This window comes from Carettochelys insculpta, chromosome 2 (genome assembly GCF_033958435.1).
Source record: "Carettochelys insculpta isolate YL-2023 chromosome 2, ASM3395843v1, whole genome shotgun sequence".
Lineage (NCBI taxonomy): Eukaryota > Metazoa > Chordata > Testudines > Carettochelyidae > Carettochelys > Carettochelys insculpta.
Genome location: NC_134138.1, coordinates 161489399 through 161510117, shown reverse-complemented (window position 1 = coordinate 161510117; position 20719 = coordinate 161489399). Strand labels below are relative to the sequence as shown.

The following is a 20719-nucleotide window of genomic DNA, read 5'->3' as shown; positions in this document are numbered from 1 at the left end:
CTCGGTTCCCACTCAAGGGCAGGTGTCAAGACTGATATGGCTATCTGGTGTTTATGTTTGCAGGGTTTAAGGCTGTAACATAAGGGTGGGAACTTGGTTGTACTACAGGAATGGAAACTTCTATCCTGGCCCTTAAGCCTGATTATGTGTTGTTATGTGACAGCAGGGCTGCTCTTTCTTTGTTCCATACTGTAGAGTGCAGACATGTTATTGAGAAGAGTTAATATGGTCCCACCTATATTCCCCACCCCCTCCCCCAAACAATGCCAGTTCAACCCCTATCCTTAGCTTTGTCCAGGGCTTAAGAGACAACACTTCGATAGAGCAAGCGGGATACACAACAGAATATACACGGAGTGCTGGTGAAATTTGAAATGTATCACAAACCAGCTGAAAAACCTGTATAAATATCCTACAGGTGTACTTGTAAAAAAAAAACTAGCATCCACTGGATCCCTTTCATCTGAAGGCAAGAATTCTTTCTCTTGCTTGCATCAGAATATTAAGGACGAAGAAGCAGTATGGGGTACTTAGTGTTATTTTTCTGGAGGCTAAAGTAGGTCTCTGTAAATAATGAGATGCTTGCTCTGAACAAAATGTCTTGTTCAGGCCCCTTGCTTTACAAATACTTTGGAAATATGTATGTAGTCCAGGCTTAGTGAAAATGTAGTTAAATCAGAAGACATAGCTTTTCCCAAAAAGTCATTGAAGACCAGTATGTGTGTTGGATGGCTTAATTATTTTAAATAACTGGATATATATAAAGAACAGTTGACCTTAACCAAATCATGCTCTGTGATATCTCCACCAACCTTTGACAGAAGAGAGCTGGAAAGATGAAAGTCCTTGTCTTTGTAGGAAAACATGCTTGCTTGAAAATGTACATCTTACCATGATAGCTTTGTTCATACCCTTCTAAATTAACCTTCCACTACCCTTTGCTTCTTGAATGTAGAAATTTATTTTTATATTAACCAACAATTCATTAGAAGAAAGCGATTTTGGCCAAAGGAGCATCTTGCATTTCTTAAATCTGTATAGCATCAAGTCTGAAATTCTCTGGATTGGTGTTTTAATAAAGATGAGAAACCCACTCATGGATGACTACAGAGAGAAAGCAGATTAGACTGTATGAGGAACTAAATCTGCCCATGCTACCTTCCTGTGTTTCCAAAAACATGACATACACTGTTTCACTGTGTCTTCAGTGATCTGTTAATATAAGCAAGGCATTTAGAAAACTAGCAAATGTAGTAGAACTAGTGTATGCCTGTTCATCTATCTTAGAATGTACAAATTTCACAGTCTGTGTCCATACATGGACCCAGAAATGCTAAAATACGAAGAAATGGAAACTGACACTATTGGGGCAGTATCTCTAATGTCTTTTGAACAAACCCAAAAGAAGAGACTTATACCTTGCTAATTTCATATTTGTCTGTTGGATGTTTATGCTTCTAGAAGCAAGGTAGGCAATCAGTCTGTCACTCAGGACAGTATGCTAACATAAGGCCAGAGGAGTGTGTCATCACCTGCTTATAATACGAAGAAGGGTGGAGGATTCCTCTCAATACTGTCAGATACAATTGGGAACAGACTTACGCATTACTCAGTTGACAGTTTGGAGAGACACTCTATCAGTGTCCAGGGATGCTACTTTTTGTGTCTCTAACATATACTTCTGAGCTCCCTTAGTGCTGGAACTATTCTCAATAGATGGCTCCAGCTTGTGATGGAGATGATCTAACATTGTGAAATTGATAAGCAGTTTTGAAACCCAGTGGCCTGATTTTTCAGAGATGATGAACATCCTTGTTTTCCAATGGTTTCACTAGAATTGTGGTTACTTGGTTACTGTGTAATATCAATGTTTCGTATCATTAGCAAGTTGATGGGAAAGCCAGAAACGAAGTCCACAGACCTGAATTTATTGCAAAACTAGATAAAGGAAGTGTTGCTTTGTTATAGGCTGGGGCAGTTTTATTATATCTCCTGCTATTTACCACACTTCAGAGTGAGTATTGCTATGGCAATGAAAATGGGTTTCATCCTTACTCATGAAGAACTATGGACCTTGCTGTTGATTTGCATTACACTTACCATTGAGGTTCTGTCTACCTTATTAAGAGGTAACTCTGGATAATTGTGTAAATACTTGGGGAAATCTGAATTTTAGCAATAACAGGGCTTGACTTGTGCTATATGGACAAGTCTGCTAATCCTACACTTACTACCCTGCTGACTGGGGAGGCGGGAGTTGAGAGTGAGAGAAAGAGAAAAAGTTGGAGGATATAATTTTCCATCCAACTGATTAATTTGAGATATGTCCGTAGAAACCATCAGAGCTGAATTATCCCCCTAATCTGCTGAAGTTTAAGGAACTCGCCTAAATTGTAGCGGGTGTCTCAGGACATGAGAATGTATAACATGGAAAATGGAAGTTCAGCAAAGTAAGCATAGATGAAGATGCAGGGAGAACTACACAGTAGGGCTACGTCTACACGAGCCCCAAACTTCGAAATGGCCATGCAAATGGCTATTTCGAAGTTTACTAATGAAGCGCTGAAATGTATATTCAGCGCTTCATTAGCATGCGGGCGGCCGCGGCACTTTGAAATTGATGTGGCTTGCCGCCGCACGTCTCGTCCAGACGGGGTTCCTTTTCGAAAGGACCCCGCCTACTTCGAACTCATGAGCTGATGGGAATAAGGGGACTTCGAAGTAGGCAGGGTCCTTTCGAAAAGGAGCCCCGTCTGGACAAGACGCGCGGCGGCAAGCCACGTCAATTTCGAAGTGCCGCAGCCGCCCGCATGCTAATGAAGCGCTGAATATGTATTTCAGCACTTCATTAGTAAACGGCCATTTCGAAGTTTGGGGCTCGTGTAGACACGGCCTATGTGTGTTTAAAATAGGGACAGTGCCCTTGATGACTTCACACTGAAAAGACAGTCTTTTCTATGTGCTTTATTTCTCTGTTTACAAAACAAACAGTCTTAATTGTTGGTAGCATCCTGTGGTGTACGGGTAAAGAACTATTTTAGCAACAACGTTACGTAAACACATATGGAGGAAAAAACCCTACATTTACCCCTTCGACTACATACTAACAAGCTTTCTTTTTTGCATGTTTCCTCCCCCTACAGCCTTTGCTGCCAATGTCTGGGGAGATTAAAGGAGACTTTGGCAAACATCACAGCTCGATTAACTTTTTTCTTATCCTATTCGGAGTCATTTACTCATCCCAGAGACCATACAACCTGCTCTGGCTTTTTATTTTTTAATGACCTTGAGTCCACAGTGTCCAAATGGTCAGGAGATGCTTGTTCCAGGAACCTCCTGGTTGTCTCAGGGGGAATTAGGCACCTATGAATAAATCTCACCAATAAATGCCCCAAATGCTTTTTGTCTTACAGCCTGTCCTTTGCTGCTACGCTGCTACAGCGGTTGTGGGCACTCAGCTGAGGAGGTGCTCCCCTCCACTTGCAGCCTATCTAACAGATGGGCACCCACACTGTTGCTCGCAAATTGCCGAATTTAACTGTTCCTTATACTGCAAATCATGTGTCTGTGGGAGGTGGAGAATGGAGAGGAAGGGGCCATATGTTTTGCAGCAAAGTCCTGACTAACCTTGTACTCACACTTGCTGCAAACTCCAAGCTCTATGTAATGACATTGGCATTTAAAATTATTTTTGGCAATTATCAGTGGTTTTGAGCCACTGAAATCTTCATGGCAGGTGATGTTGGGAGAGTATACAAGAGACTTTTTTACTGTGTTTATTCCTGCAATTATTAGTATTAGTGTATTTATTACTGAAATTACTGTAGCCCTAAATTTTCCGGAAAGAATACCTTGCTTCCTGCTGCTCCTGGTGGCATGCCATGTGCTGAGGGCATGGGATTTGCAGTAAGTGGTAACGCATTGCCTGGTGCTGAAACAGCTCTTCAAACAGTAGTGAAAAGGTGACCATGGACACCAGCCTGAACCCATAGCCCGCACAACAGTCTTGTTCTCACAGCCCTGTTTCAAAAGTACCACTTGTTCCGCTGCCTGGAACAAGAAGAAGAAATTAACAAGCTAACTCAGTGCCTAAGGACTAGCGTGTCGCCCACACCAGTCAGCTGTGAATTAGGACAGCTGCAGGAGTGGACAGTTGTGGTCAGCATTAATGCAAGCAGCTGTGGAGTATTTAAGCTGCTCACACTCCAGCAGGTGACTATGTACAGTGTATGTGTCTGATTCGTTCGTGTTTTGGGTGCATATTAACAACAGTAAGATCCCTGTGGGGCATTAGGCCAAGAGTCCAACTTTGCTTCCCTATTATCTGAGCTTATTCATTTTATTACACTTTATGTAACTGTGCAACTAAGGCAAGTGCTGTAAAGGGTGCATTTCTTACTGTGGCTGCAGTACACTGGTGATCTGTGATAAATCAAGACAAATAAAATGAAGTGCCAGCTAAAGTACTGCCATGCAAAAACAAACTGATAAAATACACTTATTGGTGAGACTGGCACTTCTTCCCAACCATCTCTTTCATTTCTGTATGAGTGCAGGGGAAAGAAAAAACATTTTAGAAGTTCCATTTTAGAAGCTAGCAAGGGGGAAAGGCCTTAAATAGCTTTCAACAAAATTATTGTTTGAAAAGATGTCTAATTCTTGCAGTTGTTGCCAACATTTTCTGTAGCGTTGACCTATCTCCACATGATCTAACTCTTCCACCTCAAAACGAAGACCTAAAGTTGCTGTTAACTGCACAGCATTCTGTGACCTATTAACTGAAAACCCACCCTGTCTCCCCTGTGTAATTAGTAAAGTCATACGTGTAAAAAAGCTGTAAACATGAATGATGATTGGGATTGTGTGTGCTAGTTGGGGTGTGGGGGGAGGCTGTTTTGTTTGAAGGTTGTGTTGTTTTGAGAGAGTTGTGTTGAACCATGGGGCTGGCAAATGAGGGTCATGTGCAGCAGTGAGGGACTGTGTTTGGGATCGTTGTCTGTAGTGTTTGTGTTGATTTGTGCTGGGAAGAGTTGTGTGGATTTTTGTGGTTGGTGAAAGAGAGGTGTGAGGGACTGTGTGTGTAGTTTATTTTGGTTGCTAGTTGTGATGGTGCCTGGGGTGGTTGTATTGATTTGTTTGGATGGCAGTGGACCCAGGGGTGTGGCAGTTGAACCAAGAAATCCATCATCTGTGCACTTTCCGTCACATAACCAATAAAATTGTTCTATGCAAACTAACTGTAGTAGAGTAAGGGGGTGATTGGTTAAGATACCTGTCTCACAGTGGACTGAGTCTTGGCAGGGTATAGGGACATGCCTTACTGTAGCTGCACCCTGTGTGTGTAGGCATAATTCATAAAGTCAGAATGGATGAAAGTGTACAAAGTGGGCAACAACAGGCCAGGAATCCCAGTGATGTCTGAGCCTGGTGATATTTTGAACGATGAGTTGTTTCTGTCACTTCACAGTGACTCCACAGGCATTTCGGATATCTTGGCTATGTCTACACTACAGTAGTCCTTCTAAAGCTCTTCCAGAAGAGATCTTCGGAAAAAACTTCTTTCAGAAGAGCCCATCCACACACAAAAATGTGGATTGAAAAATTGATCCACTTTTTTGATAGAGAGCATCCACACACCCTCTGCTCTTTTGAAAGAACAGGCGAAGGATTGAAAAATTCAGCACCATGAGGACTGCTCTTTCGAAAAAAGGGCCTGTGGAGCATCTACACACATTTTTTTCAAAAGAATCTTTGGAAAGAAGGTGCTTTTTCTGATCCAGGAGCGGAAGAGGGCTCCTGGAAGAAGCGCTGTGTTCCTTCAATTTCAGATTGAAAAAGTGCATTTGGTGCATAGATGCGCTGCATATTCTTTCAAAAAAGGGCCAGATTTTGTGAAAGAACTCGCTAGTGTAGATGGAGCCCTCGTGTTTTGTTTGCCGGTAGGGGAGGGTTGAAATATATAAATTAGTTTATTCAATATCTTCAAGAAAATACATAATTTTAAGATTACCTCCAATACGTTGTTTATCCATCCCCATCATATGCCATTATGGTAAATCAAAATATAATTTGGGAATATTCAGTTTCATGATTTAGCTGGTGGAGGGGCCTTGACAGTCGTGTCCAGATCTGCCGTTGGTGTATACCTCTCTACACTGGCTTTCAGGACAAAGTGAAGGTACTGCTTTTCTTCTCTCAGCTCCCTTGACAAGGAGGCTACTACTTATGTGAGTTGTGCCATCTCTAATGGAAAATGCTTGTCTGTTTCTACAATACGTTATTTCTGAAATCTGTTAATGTACACACTCAAGTAGACTGGTCAATCTCTTTTCTAACAAAACACTTTCGGCTGAGAAATTGCCTTCTTTTTCTTGTGTTCCTCATAAATTTCTTCCTGATTGGAAAAAAATGGGAAACTTGGAGCAGGAGAGTGGAGGCCAGGAGCTGTGAATTTTTTTCCTGGTTTTTATAGGTTCTTGTGCAGCATTATTGCTGAAGTACTTAGCCCCTTCCATTGGTGCATTAAACAATGTGATTACACATCTGTCATGTGTTTTTTGTTTTCTCATTTGCTCCCCAGCGGGAGAAGCATGTGTGATGGAGCATTTTGTTTTGGTAGGGAGGTAGTGTTGTTAAATATGCTGGGTGTTTATATTAGACAGTGCAGGCGGTGATGTTTGTGATAGCCCTTAGTTCCTGGGAGAGTTCATTCCACAATCTGGGACCACCCCAAGAAAGTTCTGTCTCTGGCACTAACTTCTCTCTCTTTGTTGAGAGGTCCACTGTGCCAAAGGAGGGTACTTATCAATCACAGCCTTTGTCCCTGAGCTTTAGGCAGTCTGATATCCAGAGCCCACACCATGGAGCACTTTGAAGATAAGGAGTGAGACTTTGAACTTTATTAGAAATTCTCTAGGAAGCCAGTGTAGAGAGCGGAGGACAGGCCTGGTGTGCTCTCAATAGCCCGTGTGGCTGAAGACATGTGCTGCAGTGTTTTGCACTTGTTGAAGTTTTCATGCTTAAGGGAGGCTGGGTTAAGAAAGGGGCTATAGAGGCTCGAGCCAGAGGTCCCCAAAAAAGATCTCTTAGCTGCCAGAAGTGTATCTTTGTGGGGCCCTCTTAGCTTGGGGCTGAAGCCATTAAAGCCCCTGCATTCCAGCCCTGCCTGGCCAAAGGGGGAGATGCAGTTCTATGAGCTGTGACAGCCCCCACCCACACAGCTGGGTTGGGGAGCTCCATCTGCAGGCTCTACCTCCACAGCTCCCACTGGCTGGGAATTGTGGCCTATGGGAGTTGGAGGGGACAGTGCCAGCAGGTGACAGCTGGGCAGCGTGCAGAGCCACCTGCCTCCTCACCGCCCTATGACCTGCACCACCAAAGGGGAGCTGCCCTAGGTTAAGCACCCCAGATTCTGGATCCCCACATCCTGCCCTGCACCTCCTCCTACCCTCCCAAGCCCCAATCTGGAGCCCCCTCGTACACGCCAAATCCCTGAGCCCCAACCTGGAGCCCTCCCCCCGCCCACTGCACTCCAAACCACTCATATTTTGTTATGAAAGCAGCTTTGTCTCAAAGGAAGCACCTTCCTTCTCTTGGCATGCATTGGAGCCTGCAAAAAGTGTTGGTACTTTAGCATTAAAATATGATATAAACAATTCCTAACCCTGCAGCACCCACAGGCTGCGTTCCTGCTAAGTTTTTCCATCTATGGGCAGAATAAATTTTGTTGTGTGAACCATGGCATGTGCAGCTGTCCACCACCAACAGAAACTCCTGCTGCCCGCTGTGGGTGCTGTGGGCACTCTTAATCAGGTAGGCAGCACCTGAGTCTTTTCAGGACAGCCACCCAAGTGCTCAGCTGGCAGGGAACACTGCCCACAAGAGACAAGTATTTTTAGTCACTCATTCTCTTAGTGCCAAGTACATCAACTGACAGCACCAAAGATGTCACATCTTCTCTGTCTTCTACCACAGTGGAAAAAGACACAGAGATGTAAACTGTGTGCTTGTGTTTTGTCTCTTTGACTTAACAACAGATCTACCAAATGGACAACAGTGACATTCCCATGATGTTGGTTAGCTTTGTGAAGTGCCTTTTTCTCCCTCTTCATTCCACCTGTTGAGTAAAAGCCAGGTCACCTATTTCTTGCAATAAAATATGGTTTTGGTGGTGTCACCAACATTCCTTTCACCCAGTAGCCTAGTTGTTAGCGCACTCACCTAGCTGTGGGAGACTGGAGTTCTTGTAGCAAGTCTCATGTGGAGCAGAGATGGGAACCCAGGTCACCCATCTTCCAGAATACCACCCTGATCATGGGGCTGTGGAATGCTCTGGAGCAGCTTTCCCTGAAGCTGTTCCACTTTTAATAAAATAATTATATTTTGAACCAGAAAGAGCACAACTTAGGGAACCTACCTGGATATTCGCTGGATGAGGGACTTGACTCAGCCATTCCACCATCCCCACCCAAAATTTAGAGTCACTTTTGAAAATGTTAGCCTTTGTGCCCAAAGTCATTTTGTACTCCACCTTGTAACTAATGAAGTCATTGCATCCAGGGCCACAGAACTAACACTGCTCATTTATTTTTGGCCTGTTAAAAGGTATTAATATGTTGGTGTCAGCAGTAGTTAACGATGTATGATGTTACAAGGAGTTTTCAATTAAAAGTATTTCATGTGTTTTCTTTCTCCCAACAGAAAGCCATCTCATCTCCAACTGTATCACGACTTACAGACACATCCAAATTCACCGGTTCTCACAAAGAGAGGTTTGATCCAAGTGGGAAAGGAAGAGGCAAAGCTGGACGAGAAGACCTGGTTGATGCATCGGGCTACGTGCCTGGGTACAAGCATGCAGGCACATATGATCATAAAGTACAAGGAAGCAAGTAAGCGTGGGGGGTTTTAAAAGAGAGCGAATATACCTGTAAGAATGATGTAGATGAATCCCACGTTTCAGTTATCGTGAATGCGAAGACTATGTTGGCAAGAGGTGTTTTCAGGAACTGGAACCGATTTCAACATCTGCTGAGATACTTGCCGCACAGCAACACTTCATTACATTCCTCATGCTCCCATTGGCAAAAACATACAATACAACATTGTTGAGTTTTAGACAAGGAACCAAATGCAAGGGCTGTTTTACCCCACTTTGTCTGTACAGGTAAACGATCTCAGACATTCCTAAATGTCCAGTTCTCTCTTGGGCATAGAAGCAAACTGCTCTCCAGATAGTTGAAAAGAGGGCCATTGTAAATCTTCCTGTGACAGCAGCCTTTCCGAAGAGCACCCCAGTATTTATATAGTTTGATTTGACTACTTATTTATTTGACAGATGTCTTAAAGAGGATCCAGCTGTGCCCTCAAAGACAAAAAGTTCAGGATTGTACTAGTGGGAAGTAAATGGATGTAATATAACAAGTTGCCATCTTGAAAAGAAAGAAATTTCCCTACACCACGTGTGAACAGAAGACTCACTCCTCCTTGCAGAGACTATTTAGGTTCCAATTTATTTTGTCAGCAAAATGATGTGGAAGATATTAGCCCTTCTGTTCTCACCCCCCGCCCCCAACACTCAGAACTTCTCCAACCCACTACCATAGTACTGCATGTTTTGACAGGTACTGTTACCATGATTCCAACAGGACATGAGGCGCTAACATACTAATGCAAAATACAAAGGAACTAGACATTGCTAAGGGAGTCTTGATGGAAATATTAATCTTGGTTGCTATCTGCTTTTAGGCATACACTGCCTCACAGTGGAAGTGAAGCAGGCATTAAGATAAGGATTATACTTTTTTTCAACATTATGTTAAGTATGAACCGAACACCATTGGTCAGATCTAGGCATACAGTCTCATGTATATGTACACACATACACCAGCACATACTTCTTTTAAGTTATGTCTGAGTTAAGGAAGGTCTGTGGTAGCTCTGGAATACATACATTTGAGTAAAGACCACTAAATTACTTGCACAAAATAGTAATTTGTGGGTGCTTTATTTAAAATCAGGTGCATCCCACCTCTTCTAAAGATATATTACAAAAGTTAGCTAAACAATTTAAGTTCTCTGTGTTTGAAGCTAGAGGCTCCATTCTCCTCTTATATGGACTGTCCCGTTTAAGATAGGAGTAATTAATTGAAGGCAATGCATTTCCACTGGTTTTAGAACTGCTTTAAGAGAAGAATCCAGACCACAGTCGTTCTAATGAGCTAACGAATTAGGCACCTTGTATCATCCCATATAAGGCCAGTGCGGTGTTAATTGATAAAACATTGAAAAATCCCACTCACTTGACGTAGCTTAAAAAGTAAGAAATGTCCGCACAGAGGAATGTAAGGGCTCCTTAGCCACTGCGTATACCTACATGTGGTTGTTGATATTTCCCAAAGTAGAATAAGCATCATTGTGTGTAATGTCAAATGATAAAGGAGGAATTTCAGCTGAATATTTGAAAACAACTCTAAATATCTGCTTTACTTTCTACCAAGTGGAGTTCAAGCATTAACTTTGTAACTCCAGATAGTAAAGGCTATCACCTCTGTTGCCTGTCATCATCTAATCGAGGGTTCTAATGGGTACAGACTAGTTAGCTTTAGTGTACAGTGAGCAGTAACGTATGCCAGTTTTTTGTACAGGTCAACATCTTGAATTTGGCAATTGTCCAAACACTGAACGCAAGTTCTCAGACTGTCTTTTATTTTTCTGCTAACTTTCTATAGAAGCCTTTTTTTGTAACTTTGCCAACACTGACCTTTCAAACCAGCACATGAACATGAAACCAAAATATCAATAATAAACAAAGGGAGAAACTCTCGTGTGGGCTTAGAATTGTTTCTTTGATTATAATTTGTTTTGATTTTGGTTTTGAGAACAGAGAGCAAGTCTGCCCAACCTAGTGCAAGTTTTTAAAAGATCTTGTTTGGATTTTTTCTTCTTAATCCCTCTTGATGGCTCTGGTTACCTGACAATTTTAGAGATAGCGAGAACCATGAGTATGTGGAATAATTGTTTTTCCAAAGCTACATCCACACTACAGCCAGGATCAATGGAGTGGAGATCAGTGTACCAGTGATTGATTTAGTGGGTTTAGGGAAGACCTGTCCAATCAACAGCAGATTGCTCTCCAGTTGACCTAAGCACTCTACTCCAGACAAGAAGAGTAAGGTAAATTGCAGGAGAGCATTTCTTGTCTGCCCCTTGTGGTGTAGATACTACCAGTAGTCAGCCTAAGGTACATCAGCTCCAGCTACTTTATTCATGTAGCTAGAATTGCGTACCTTACGTTGACTTTATTGTGGTAGTGTAGACATAGCACTAGTGTTTCAAAGTTATCCACTGTTCCTGAATAATCCAGTTCCAGGAAAGGAAGATTAGTTTTCTATTTATGCATCCTGCTGTCTGCCTTCCCCTTCAAGCAGACGTAACAGCACCAATCCACTTTCAGATATCTGTTATGGCCAAATTACTCCCCAAAAGCAGGGGAACACAGAAGAACTGCTCAGATGTAGAGAATATACACCTTCCTGAAATGTGTTATAAAGCTACAGATCTGGATAGTGCTCTTGGACAGTCATTTTACTACAACAAACAGATGTGCAACCAACCTTGAATAGTATTATTTGTAAAACATTCTCAAAGCTGAGTATCGCTAATGTTCACGTGGACATTGAGAACCTGACCTGAAGCAAGACCAAGCTGAAAGCCAAATCCTTCAAGTTGCTGAGCCCCATTAACTCTTGTTGACTTCACTGTTCATCGCTAGGAAGCTGCCTCAGCTAACATGGCAGGCTGTACTGACCTCCTCTGGGGTAAGGCATAGGAGCTATAGTATCTGACATGCTGATGATCCAAGAGAATTTCAAGGCTTCAAATAATGCAAATGTGGTCTACTGCTACAGGTGTGGCAGAGCACAGCAGTGAAAAGATTGAAAGTTGTGATTCCAGGTGTGTGAGAAGCCTTACAGAATCAGAGGTCTGCCTACTTGCAGGAGTTCCACATTTGGCCTGTGTTACAGTTGTAGTTGCATGCTGGCAAGGAAAAGAAATATTAAAGTATTTTTTGCTGCAACAGCAATATTACTATAATAGTGTTAGTACATGACTAGTGTCATTACTTCTAGCTTACAGATTGGCTTGGCAGAAGTTGATTTTTATTTTTTTCTTCTTCGAGTGATTGCTCATGTCCTTTCAGCACAGGTATGTGTGCTTGACACATGCACCGGTGCCAGAAGATTTTTCCCTCAGCATTATCTGTAGAGGACCTAGCCTAAGTATCCACCAGAGTGGCATACCTATGCCGTGATATACAGCACACACTTATGCTGAATAGACATGAGCAACACATCTCGAAGAACACCAGTTATGGAAACAGGTAACTGTCTTTTTCTAATTTTATCACATAATATCAATGTTTATTTCAAAGCATGTTGTCCAATTTTTATTGATCTTACATTTTTCCATTTATGCAAAATGCGGAGGGGTGGGCAGATAGTTATTTAATAGCGGTTGATGTCATGAGTCAAAAAAGTTAGCTTTGCAACTGTTAACACAAATTGCAAACATCATATCAAGTAAATATCCTTAAATCAAACGGTAGTTAAGTTCTCAAGCAGCATTTTTCTTGTGTTGCCTATTGATGCTTTTGATTGTTATTGAGGAAAATATTTTTGTTGGTTGTGTGTGTGCGGTGATGAAAATCTAATCGTCCCCAGCCTAATTATAAAGTTCCTTCTTAAAGAAACAGGCGCTATAGGGGCCTCACCCAAAGAGCATTAAATCCATAGAAAGTCTCCTATTGATTTAATGGCCTTTAGATCAGAACTAAGAAAATAATACAGAAAGCAACAGTATAGGGTGACAGAAGCATTCATATTTTTTTCCTTTTTAAAATGTTAAATGCATATTTGTTTCAATTGTCAATTTTTAAAGGCCAAATAGAACAGGTAAAGAAAAGTTGCTTTGAAATAAGGGTGAAGAGGGGAAATAGTAGGAAAGAAAATCTTTCTGTGCTGCTAACTGGATGTGAGAACACAACAAAACTGTGACATTTTCTGAGTCTCAGTGTCTACTTAAGCCCTTACAAAGGTGCCCAGTGTGGGAAGGAGGCAAAGAGCCTACCCCCTAGTGCAGCCTGCATGAGGACCAGGCAGAGTTGCAGCCCCTGCACATGGAGAGCAGGATGTGCAGAGGGACACGGTCACAGCTGTATGTGTAGGAGGCAGCATGCTGTGCCCCGCCAAATGGCATAGTAGTAGGTTTGTGTCTATTGTGCACCATTACTCTAGGCTGCGTACATGACATGATCCATCATCAGGATTTGTGTACACTACTGGTTTCACGCATGTCATCTCTTTCCATACACCTAAGTCTGTTCCATCTCACTGTGCATTCATGTCGGTCTGATTTGAAGCACCCACCACGCAGTCGTGCACAGACAAGCCACTGTAAAAATCTTGTGGTCCTCATCTCTTCTGGTTTATGATTTAGTTTATATCCTTTGAAGCTCATAGTATTGAAACATGACAGGCTGCTTCAAAAGTGTTATGACGGATATAAAAATTTATATTAAAGATAAATGCAATTGATGACCATAATATGGGGGGGGGGGGCGTAGAAGACATTGTCCCCCCCCCCCCCCCCCCCCCCCGCAACCACACACACTGCAAGACTGGGACAAGCACTGTTGGCCTGACTGGCACAGCCCTCCCTTATGATTCTATACGTTTGAGGGATAAGAGTTCTTCTGGAAGGGAGGTTTCACGGCTGCTTTTGCTTCCGGAAAAGACACTTCCAGAAGCAAGATCTCCTGGGAATATCCATATGAGGCACAAGATATTTAAATCTGTGCCTCTCATTTGAATGTTCCCCATTGCTCATTATACGATGCCCCTTCCGGAAGGACTGTGCAGTTTTACTCTTTAGGACTTTTCCCCAGTAATCCCACTTCTATAGAACCTTCAGTAATAAAAGCTTTTGTCTCTCTATTTATGGCACAGAAGCTAAAACAGTCTTACTATATAACATGCATTTAAAAGGGCAATTTTGCTCTAATAGCTCTTTTGTATGAGCAATTACATGATGAAAAGTAATCAAATGTTTTGACAAGTCCAAACTAAATAAGTGGTTTCAGTAAGAGATTTGTTGGTTTTCTGTTTGGTATCTTCAAACTCAAAGCCTCTTCTTCAAAGTTTCTAGTTTTCAGCAGTTTAGGGACACCTGTCTGAAGACATTTTTAGCTAAAGCCCAGTAACAGTGCATTTTATGAACTTGATGTGAACAAGAAAACCTGCTGGGATTATTAAAAGCTTCAACCCTGAATAAACATTTTGAACAAAGCTTATATTTTCCCCTGCAGTAGTGCTATCATTTTTTTTAATTTACAGCATCTCACATTTCATTTCATACTTTGCATCTAGAAGTAATTTCTATTGACTGGCTTTGTAGTGCTAGGTGTATCTCTATAGGACATTTTATTATTCCCAAAACACCTTAAAAACTGTAATTTGAAAATCAATTTTTATTTCTTTTAGGCTACTTAACTGTTACAAAATAAAGTTAGATACTTTGTGCCTTGGCATGCAACACCATATTGCTTGCTGTTCAAAGCCTAACCCTGCCTTACCCTGATGGATGTATTTGATTGTACGTCTATGTTCTGTTTGTAATCATGACTGAGTGTTCTGTGCGCTCCATTGGCCAAGAAACAAACCATTTTTACCTCGTAAGTAGAAAATGTAGTGCGTTGTATGCATTAGCATGTGCCTTTCAAACTGTTAAGTCTTGAGTGTGTGCCAAAATAATCACACCTTTTTTGTACATTCTATTTCTGGTGCAAACTAGAAGTACTGGTGTCAGTTTCTCCGGAGTGAATAATATAATATGCAAGATTGGTAGGTGTTTATGAACAGCCGTGTATGTACCTACACTCTAGATGTAATTAGTGTTTGTGTCATATGGGTAGTGATCCAAACCTTAAAATTGTCAGGCCAAGTCCTGGTCCTTCCACAAAACCAGACCAACATGATGTGGCTTGGCCTGGCTCTGGTGCTGCAAAGCTCTCTCCATACTGTAGAGCAGTGATTCCCAAACTTTTTCCAGCTGCGGAACGTTTGGATGCCATGGCACTGTCTGTGGAGCACTTTATCTTTTTTACATCATCATGCAATTATTTTCCTTGAGAATGGGGAGGAGCCCACCATGACTCAGTTTCAATGGCGGAACACTTTGCCGCAGCTCAGGAAACACCAGTGTTCCACGGGAACATAGTCTGGGAACCGCTGCTATAGAGTATAGAAAACCCTCTCAGGACTGCTCTGCAGTACCTGCACAGATGTTTAACTTGCGCCTGGTTCTGGAGGGTGCAGTGTCCACGACTCTGTCTCTCACCAGACCACAATGCAGGACAGGAGGAGAGCAGAGAGAGGGTGATATCACAGGAGCACTTTGTCCTTGATGTTCCACTGGGAAAGGAACCAGCTCCCAGTCAGAGCAAGCACAATAGGCCATCAGAATGGAGGCCTTTGCATGCTTCCAAGCACCATGTTCAGTTATCCAGGGGAGGGAGCCTCAATTCATTCGCTGAGCTCTTTGGCCTCCTGCACTTGTGCAGCTCTGAAGGTATTGTTCAGAACACTGCATCAGGCCAGCCATCTCGGCAACAATCAGGTGAGTGCAGAGCCCATGGATTGGGGGTTGGGGAGAGAGCTAATCACATGTCCTTTTCCTCCTGTGATACTGGGCCATAATGAAAGTAATATTCAAAATACATAAGTTAGTGAGATCCAGTTTGTGGTGAGCTCCTAAGAAAAGCCGCAACCCACATTTTCAAACTGGGTGCCTCAGTTGGACACCTAACCAACCCCCACATTTGTGCTTGGCACCCATACTCGCACTTTGTACCCTCATGTCCATTGGCGCACCAAAATATCTGCAAATTGGGCATAGGCTATTTTCATTTTTTAACTCCGTAAAGACAACAAGAGACCATCTCATTCACTTGCTAGGGCCCCCAGAGCATTGGCAATATAAGGAAGCTCTTGAAACTCTGACTTTCAAACCAGTGATGGGGCAGCCTCTGAAGGTTTGGATGTGTTGCACACTGAACCTCCATTGCCCAATACTGCAAGAACTGTTATTCTTCAGAGTTTTTTCCAGTATTTTCTCACCTATAGGTAGTAGCCACACTTGGCCAAAATTTCAGAAGGGCCATGCTAATGGCCAAATTGGAGGATACTGATGAGGTGCTGAAATGAATATTCGGAGTGTTAGCATGCTGCCGGCCACAGCGCTTGGTAAGTGCTGCATTTCAATCATGCAAGGCTCAGTTATGCAGGGGTCCTTTTCAAAAGCACCCCACAGACTTTGAAATCCCCAGTTCCTATCAGCTGATAGGAATAAGGGGATTTCGAAGTCTGTGGGGTCCTTTCGAAAAGGAACCCCAGGTAGCCGACCCGCATGCGATCGAAATGTGGCACTTTCCAAGTTCTGTGGCCGGCAGCATGCTAGTGAGATGCTGAATATTCATTTCAACGCCTCATTAGTATCCTCCAATTTGGTCATTAGGATGGCCCTTTTGACATTTTGGCCAAGTGTGGCCACTGGCATAGTACTCTAAACCCAGAGAGACAATTTCAAAGTAAGGTTAAAAAGACAAGGCTAATTTTACTTTTAACTTTCTTAACTTTTTGGAATTAGCTTAGGTTTTGGATTCGCTCGTGTTTCCCCTCCCCTGCTTATGTGGGATAAAAGGATTTTTCCTATAACACAAAGTACTTTGATTGAAAACAAGGCAAACAGACAAGCGTGCATTTGCTGGATATTATCGACGTGGTATTACTGAAGTGTTCTAATGCCATTCTGAAATGAACATTATACTGTACCATCTTATCTTAGGTATTCAGTTCTGGCTGGGTAAGTGTAAAAAGTATATAAGCGAATGCCAAGGTTATCCAAAGTTGGTGTCTAAACTTATGTTCCTAAATTTCTACGTAAGTATCCAAATAACTGTCCTGATTTTGGAAAGTGCGGATCATCCAGCTCTTTCTCCCTGAAGTGACTCACTCATCAGATGATGAATTAGTTTTTAAAAATGTGTAAGCATCTTGTAGCCTCCTGAATTACTGAAAAGTACATGGCAGCACCTGAAGGAAACTGTTAATTTTTTCTAAATATATAGGTTAGCAAGCCCCCCAGTGTTTATTTCAGCCTGTGTTCTTAATAATTCATGCTTACAATTCAATTATTTTTGATTTTTAGTGCCACATGAATACAGTTATATCCAGTTAACTCAAAAAGCATCCTTAAGTATATTTTTTCAATGCGCCTCACATAACTCTCCATTTTAATCAGGAGTTATTCTATGGAGCGCTTTAAAAAGGTGAGCTACTCCCAGAAGATGGTGCATTATTTTAGGTTCCGTTTACAGTAGCTGAGTTTGTGTTCCTAGTGTAGACGCACCCTAAACGATGAAGATTAAAGAAAGGGTCAATGGGTAATAAGCTGAGGTTTATCCTTACTAAGATTTAATCATCATAAATTTAAACATCACATGAAAAGTAAATATTTATAAAGAATGTATTTTGAATTCAATTTCTGGGTTTTTTAAAAAATTCATTTTCACCATGGCCCTTTACTTATGCATATTGTCTATAATTACATCTTATATTTTCTCATCCTGTTCATATTATCTATCTACACACACACACACACCTTATCTTCTCATCCTGTTCATATTATCTATCTACACACACACACACACACACACATCTTATATCTTCTCATCCTGTTCATATTACACACACACACACACACACACACACACACACACACACACACACACACACACACACACACACACACACACACACACACGAGATTTGGCTTATACTGTCTCATGTCTACATATATCTGGATGTGTTGCCCACAGGTATGGATGGAGCATTGCTTTGGCTTTGTCTATCTAGAGCAGTAGCTGCAATCTGTGTCAAACAGTCATTTCTGACATCTTACTCTTGTCTTTTTGGAGCCCTATACAGCCTGATAAATAGCTAAAATTAATCTTATTTCTTGTTCCTGTCTTATGTTTTTACCTTGGCCCAAAAAAACCAGGAAACTGCTGTGTGCTTATGATGACCTTATACACAATGTTTAGTACTGCAAACATTGCAAATATTAACATTCATCTGTACTAGCATACTGTCCACTGTGAAATCTTAAATGCTGTAAAAACCTAAGAACATTTAACCTTACAAGTTTATTTTTTTCTGACCAATTTATGATTGATTGTTTTTCATTGTCACACATGAACAGTTTGTGTCCCATCTCAGTTTTACTGTAGTGGCTAAACATACTGTAGTATTTAACCTCGTAACGAAGGGAGTTAGACATTTTTCATACCAGAACATGTTGGATGGAATGCTGACGCCACTGAAGTCAATGGAAAAGTTTCATTGACCTCAGTACATCAGTGACTCTATTCCTATAGCTTAGTTTCATTTAAAGTACTATTCAATAGAACGGAAAAAAAAAAAAAAAAGAAAGAAAGAAACTTGAAAGGGAATAGTGTATTATTAGTTTGTACTAGGTTTTTTTCAGGATAGAGGAAACAAATTATATACATATATATATATATATATGTGCAATATATTTTTACACTGTTTAATAATGCTAGAAGGTATTAAATATGTCATTTTATCAGTGTGAATGTTAAAGTACTGACAATGTTATGGATGTTGAAACCTTTTAAAGATGTCCTGCTAATTTCTAAAACCACATTAACCATGGACATGCTAAAGTAAACAACATTATTCCTGAATATAGGAAAAATTCCAAGAATTGCAGTAGTTTATTTAGCACTGTAAAAGCTTGGCTTGAAAATTTTTAGTAAAATCCATATAGTATATGCCATTTCTTAGGAGTATAGCTTTTCAATGTATATTACTTCTGATTTGTACAAAACTGTACCGTAAGTCATTAAAGTGATCAATAAATGTGTTAATACGTGTCATGTCTTATTTTCATAAAGTAAATTATACTTATTGTTCATTGAACTGTCACAAGTCATTTGGTAATTAAGCTGTTAAATTGGCAAAAAAATGTATAATCGATCACTAACACTTCAGGGTCTATGACTCTCTCTCTCTCTAGCTTTGAGAAGACCATTTCTGTTGAGCATTAGTTACCCCACCTGTGAAAGTGGGGATCATTATTCATATCTTTATCCTGTTGGGGTCATGTGAGGATTAGTTAATGATTGCCAAGTGCTGCAAAGTTGAAAAGTCACACTTAGCCTACAAGCTAAGGAATACTGTGACACTACGTTAGCCAATGGTCAAGGTGAGATACCACATGTGCCCTCACTTCATCCAAGTCTTTAACTGCTAGGACAGACAGTCCCTTTGCAGCGGGCAGCCAGGGGTGGCTGACAGATGCCCCAAGATTTTAACACCCCAGTCTTAAACTGCTGGGACAAAGTCCCTTCTCAGCGGGCAGCCAGGGAGGCTGACAGGTGCCCCAAGAGTCTGCTCCGTGGAGGGAGCACATCTCACCCGTGACCAGGCTAAAACAGCTGAAAAGCAGCTGAGTTCTTTGTTTTGTGTTTGGTTTGCACAGTAGCAGGAAGAGTCAGGTTAAAAACTTAACCGGTTACTTATTTATTGACTAAAGAACTTAACTCTTACGGTTACAAGGTTTATACTTTGTTACAAGATTACAAGGTTTGTACTTCCTTTCTTTAGTTGCCAGTAGCTGGCATGTAACAATTCATAGATCTATTATTGAATGTACACAAAAGCAAAAAGCAATACACTTAACAGGTCTTATTCTCACCCCTGCATTACCCAACGTGGCGTGACCAGCATTTTCACGCAATCCCTCAGGAAGAAACTATATGAGGAAAAGGAGTCCCCTGGGAGCTCGGGAGGCAAAGACCTTCCTAACTGGCAGGTAGAGGTAAATTGGAGCTCAGTTAGAGGGGGCTGCCAGGCCCTACTTTATACCCATTGGGTCACGTATGCTCTTCCTTATTTCAAAAGATGCCAACTGAATTAGATCATCTTGTGACACTAGTTCTCACAGGGAGTTCAAGGATCTAGTTCACACCTGTGAGGTGGAGATAATTTAGGGCATTCTTTCTTTATGGGCTGGAGGTTTCCTCGTCTGGGACATTTTGTGTAGGTGGATCAACTGATGGTACTAGCCAAGGGCAGCCCGAGGCCCCGGCTGTCTGTCAGCCCATTTGTCTTTTGTCTGGTTTCGGCCCATTCAGGGTCATGTTGTTGCAGTTTTGCTCTGGAGCATCAAAAGACTGCCTGAGATAAGCACATCTGCGCTCTCGGGCATTCCAGGGCTGAGCTGTTTCTTTTAACCCTGTGGTGCTCTGAAGAACCTAGAAGAGACAAAATGGAATAGAGCAGAAAGGGGAGACTCTGTCTGGCTACACACGAGGACAATGTAATGAGCATTGCAGAGTTCTGGAAATACGAAAATGAATACAAGTGCATGATAAATAGAAGTCTGGGTATTCCCAGTACTTAAACTGGTCTCTGACCTCAAGGTCCTAGGTTGCTATTCTACCATTGACAGGAAGTGGGACAATAAATGCTTTACGCCCGGGAAGAGCAGTCAATAATGAGCCATCTGAAAAAGCAAACACATTATTTTAGTGGTGGAGCAAATGGACTTTGGATACAGTCACTGTCCTGCCTGTTTG

General features: G+C 41.7%; 1 protein-coding gene across 2 annotated transcripts in view; it reads left to right on the top strand.

Moving 5' to 3' along the window:
- Positions 1–20719, top strand: part of TPPP (tubulin polymerization promoting protein) — a 124911-nt gene that overhangs the window by 100536 nt on the left and 3656 nt on the right. The window contains exons 4-5 of one of the 2 annotated variants that reach the window (XM_074987930.1): positions 8701–8891; positions 9338–9453. In XM_074987930.1, the coding sequence (XP_074844031.1) occupies positions 8701–8891; positions 9338–9395 (249 nt within the window). In that variant the 3' untranslated portion in view covers positions 9396–9453. Of the gene's footprint in view, positions 1–8700; positions 8892–9337; positions 9454–20719 lie in introns of those variants that run through there. The other variant, XM_074987932.1, reaches the window with a different exon arrangement.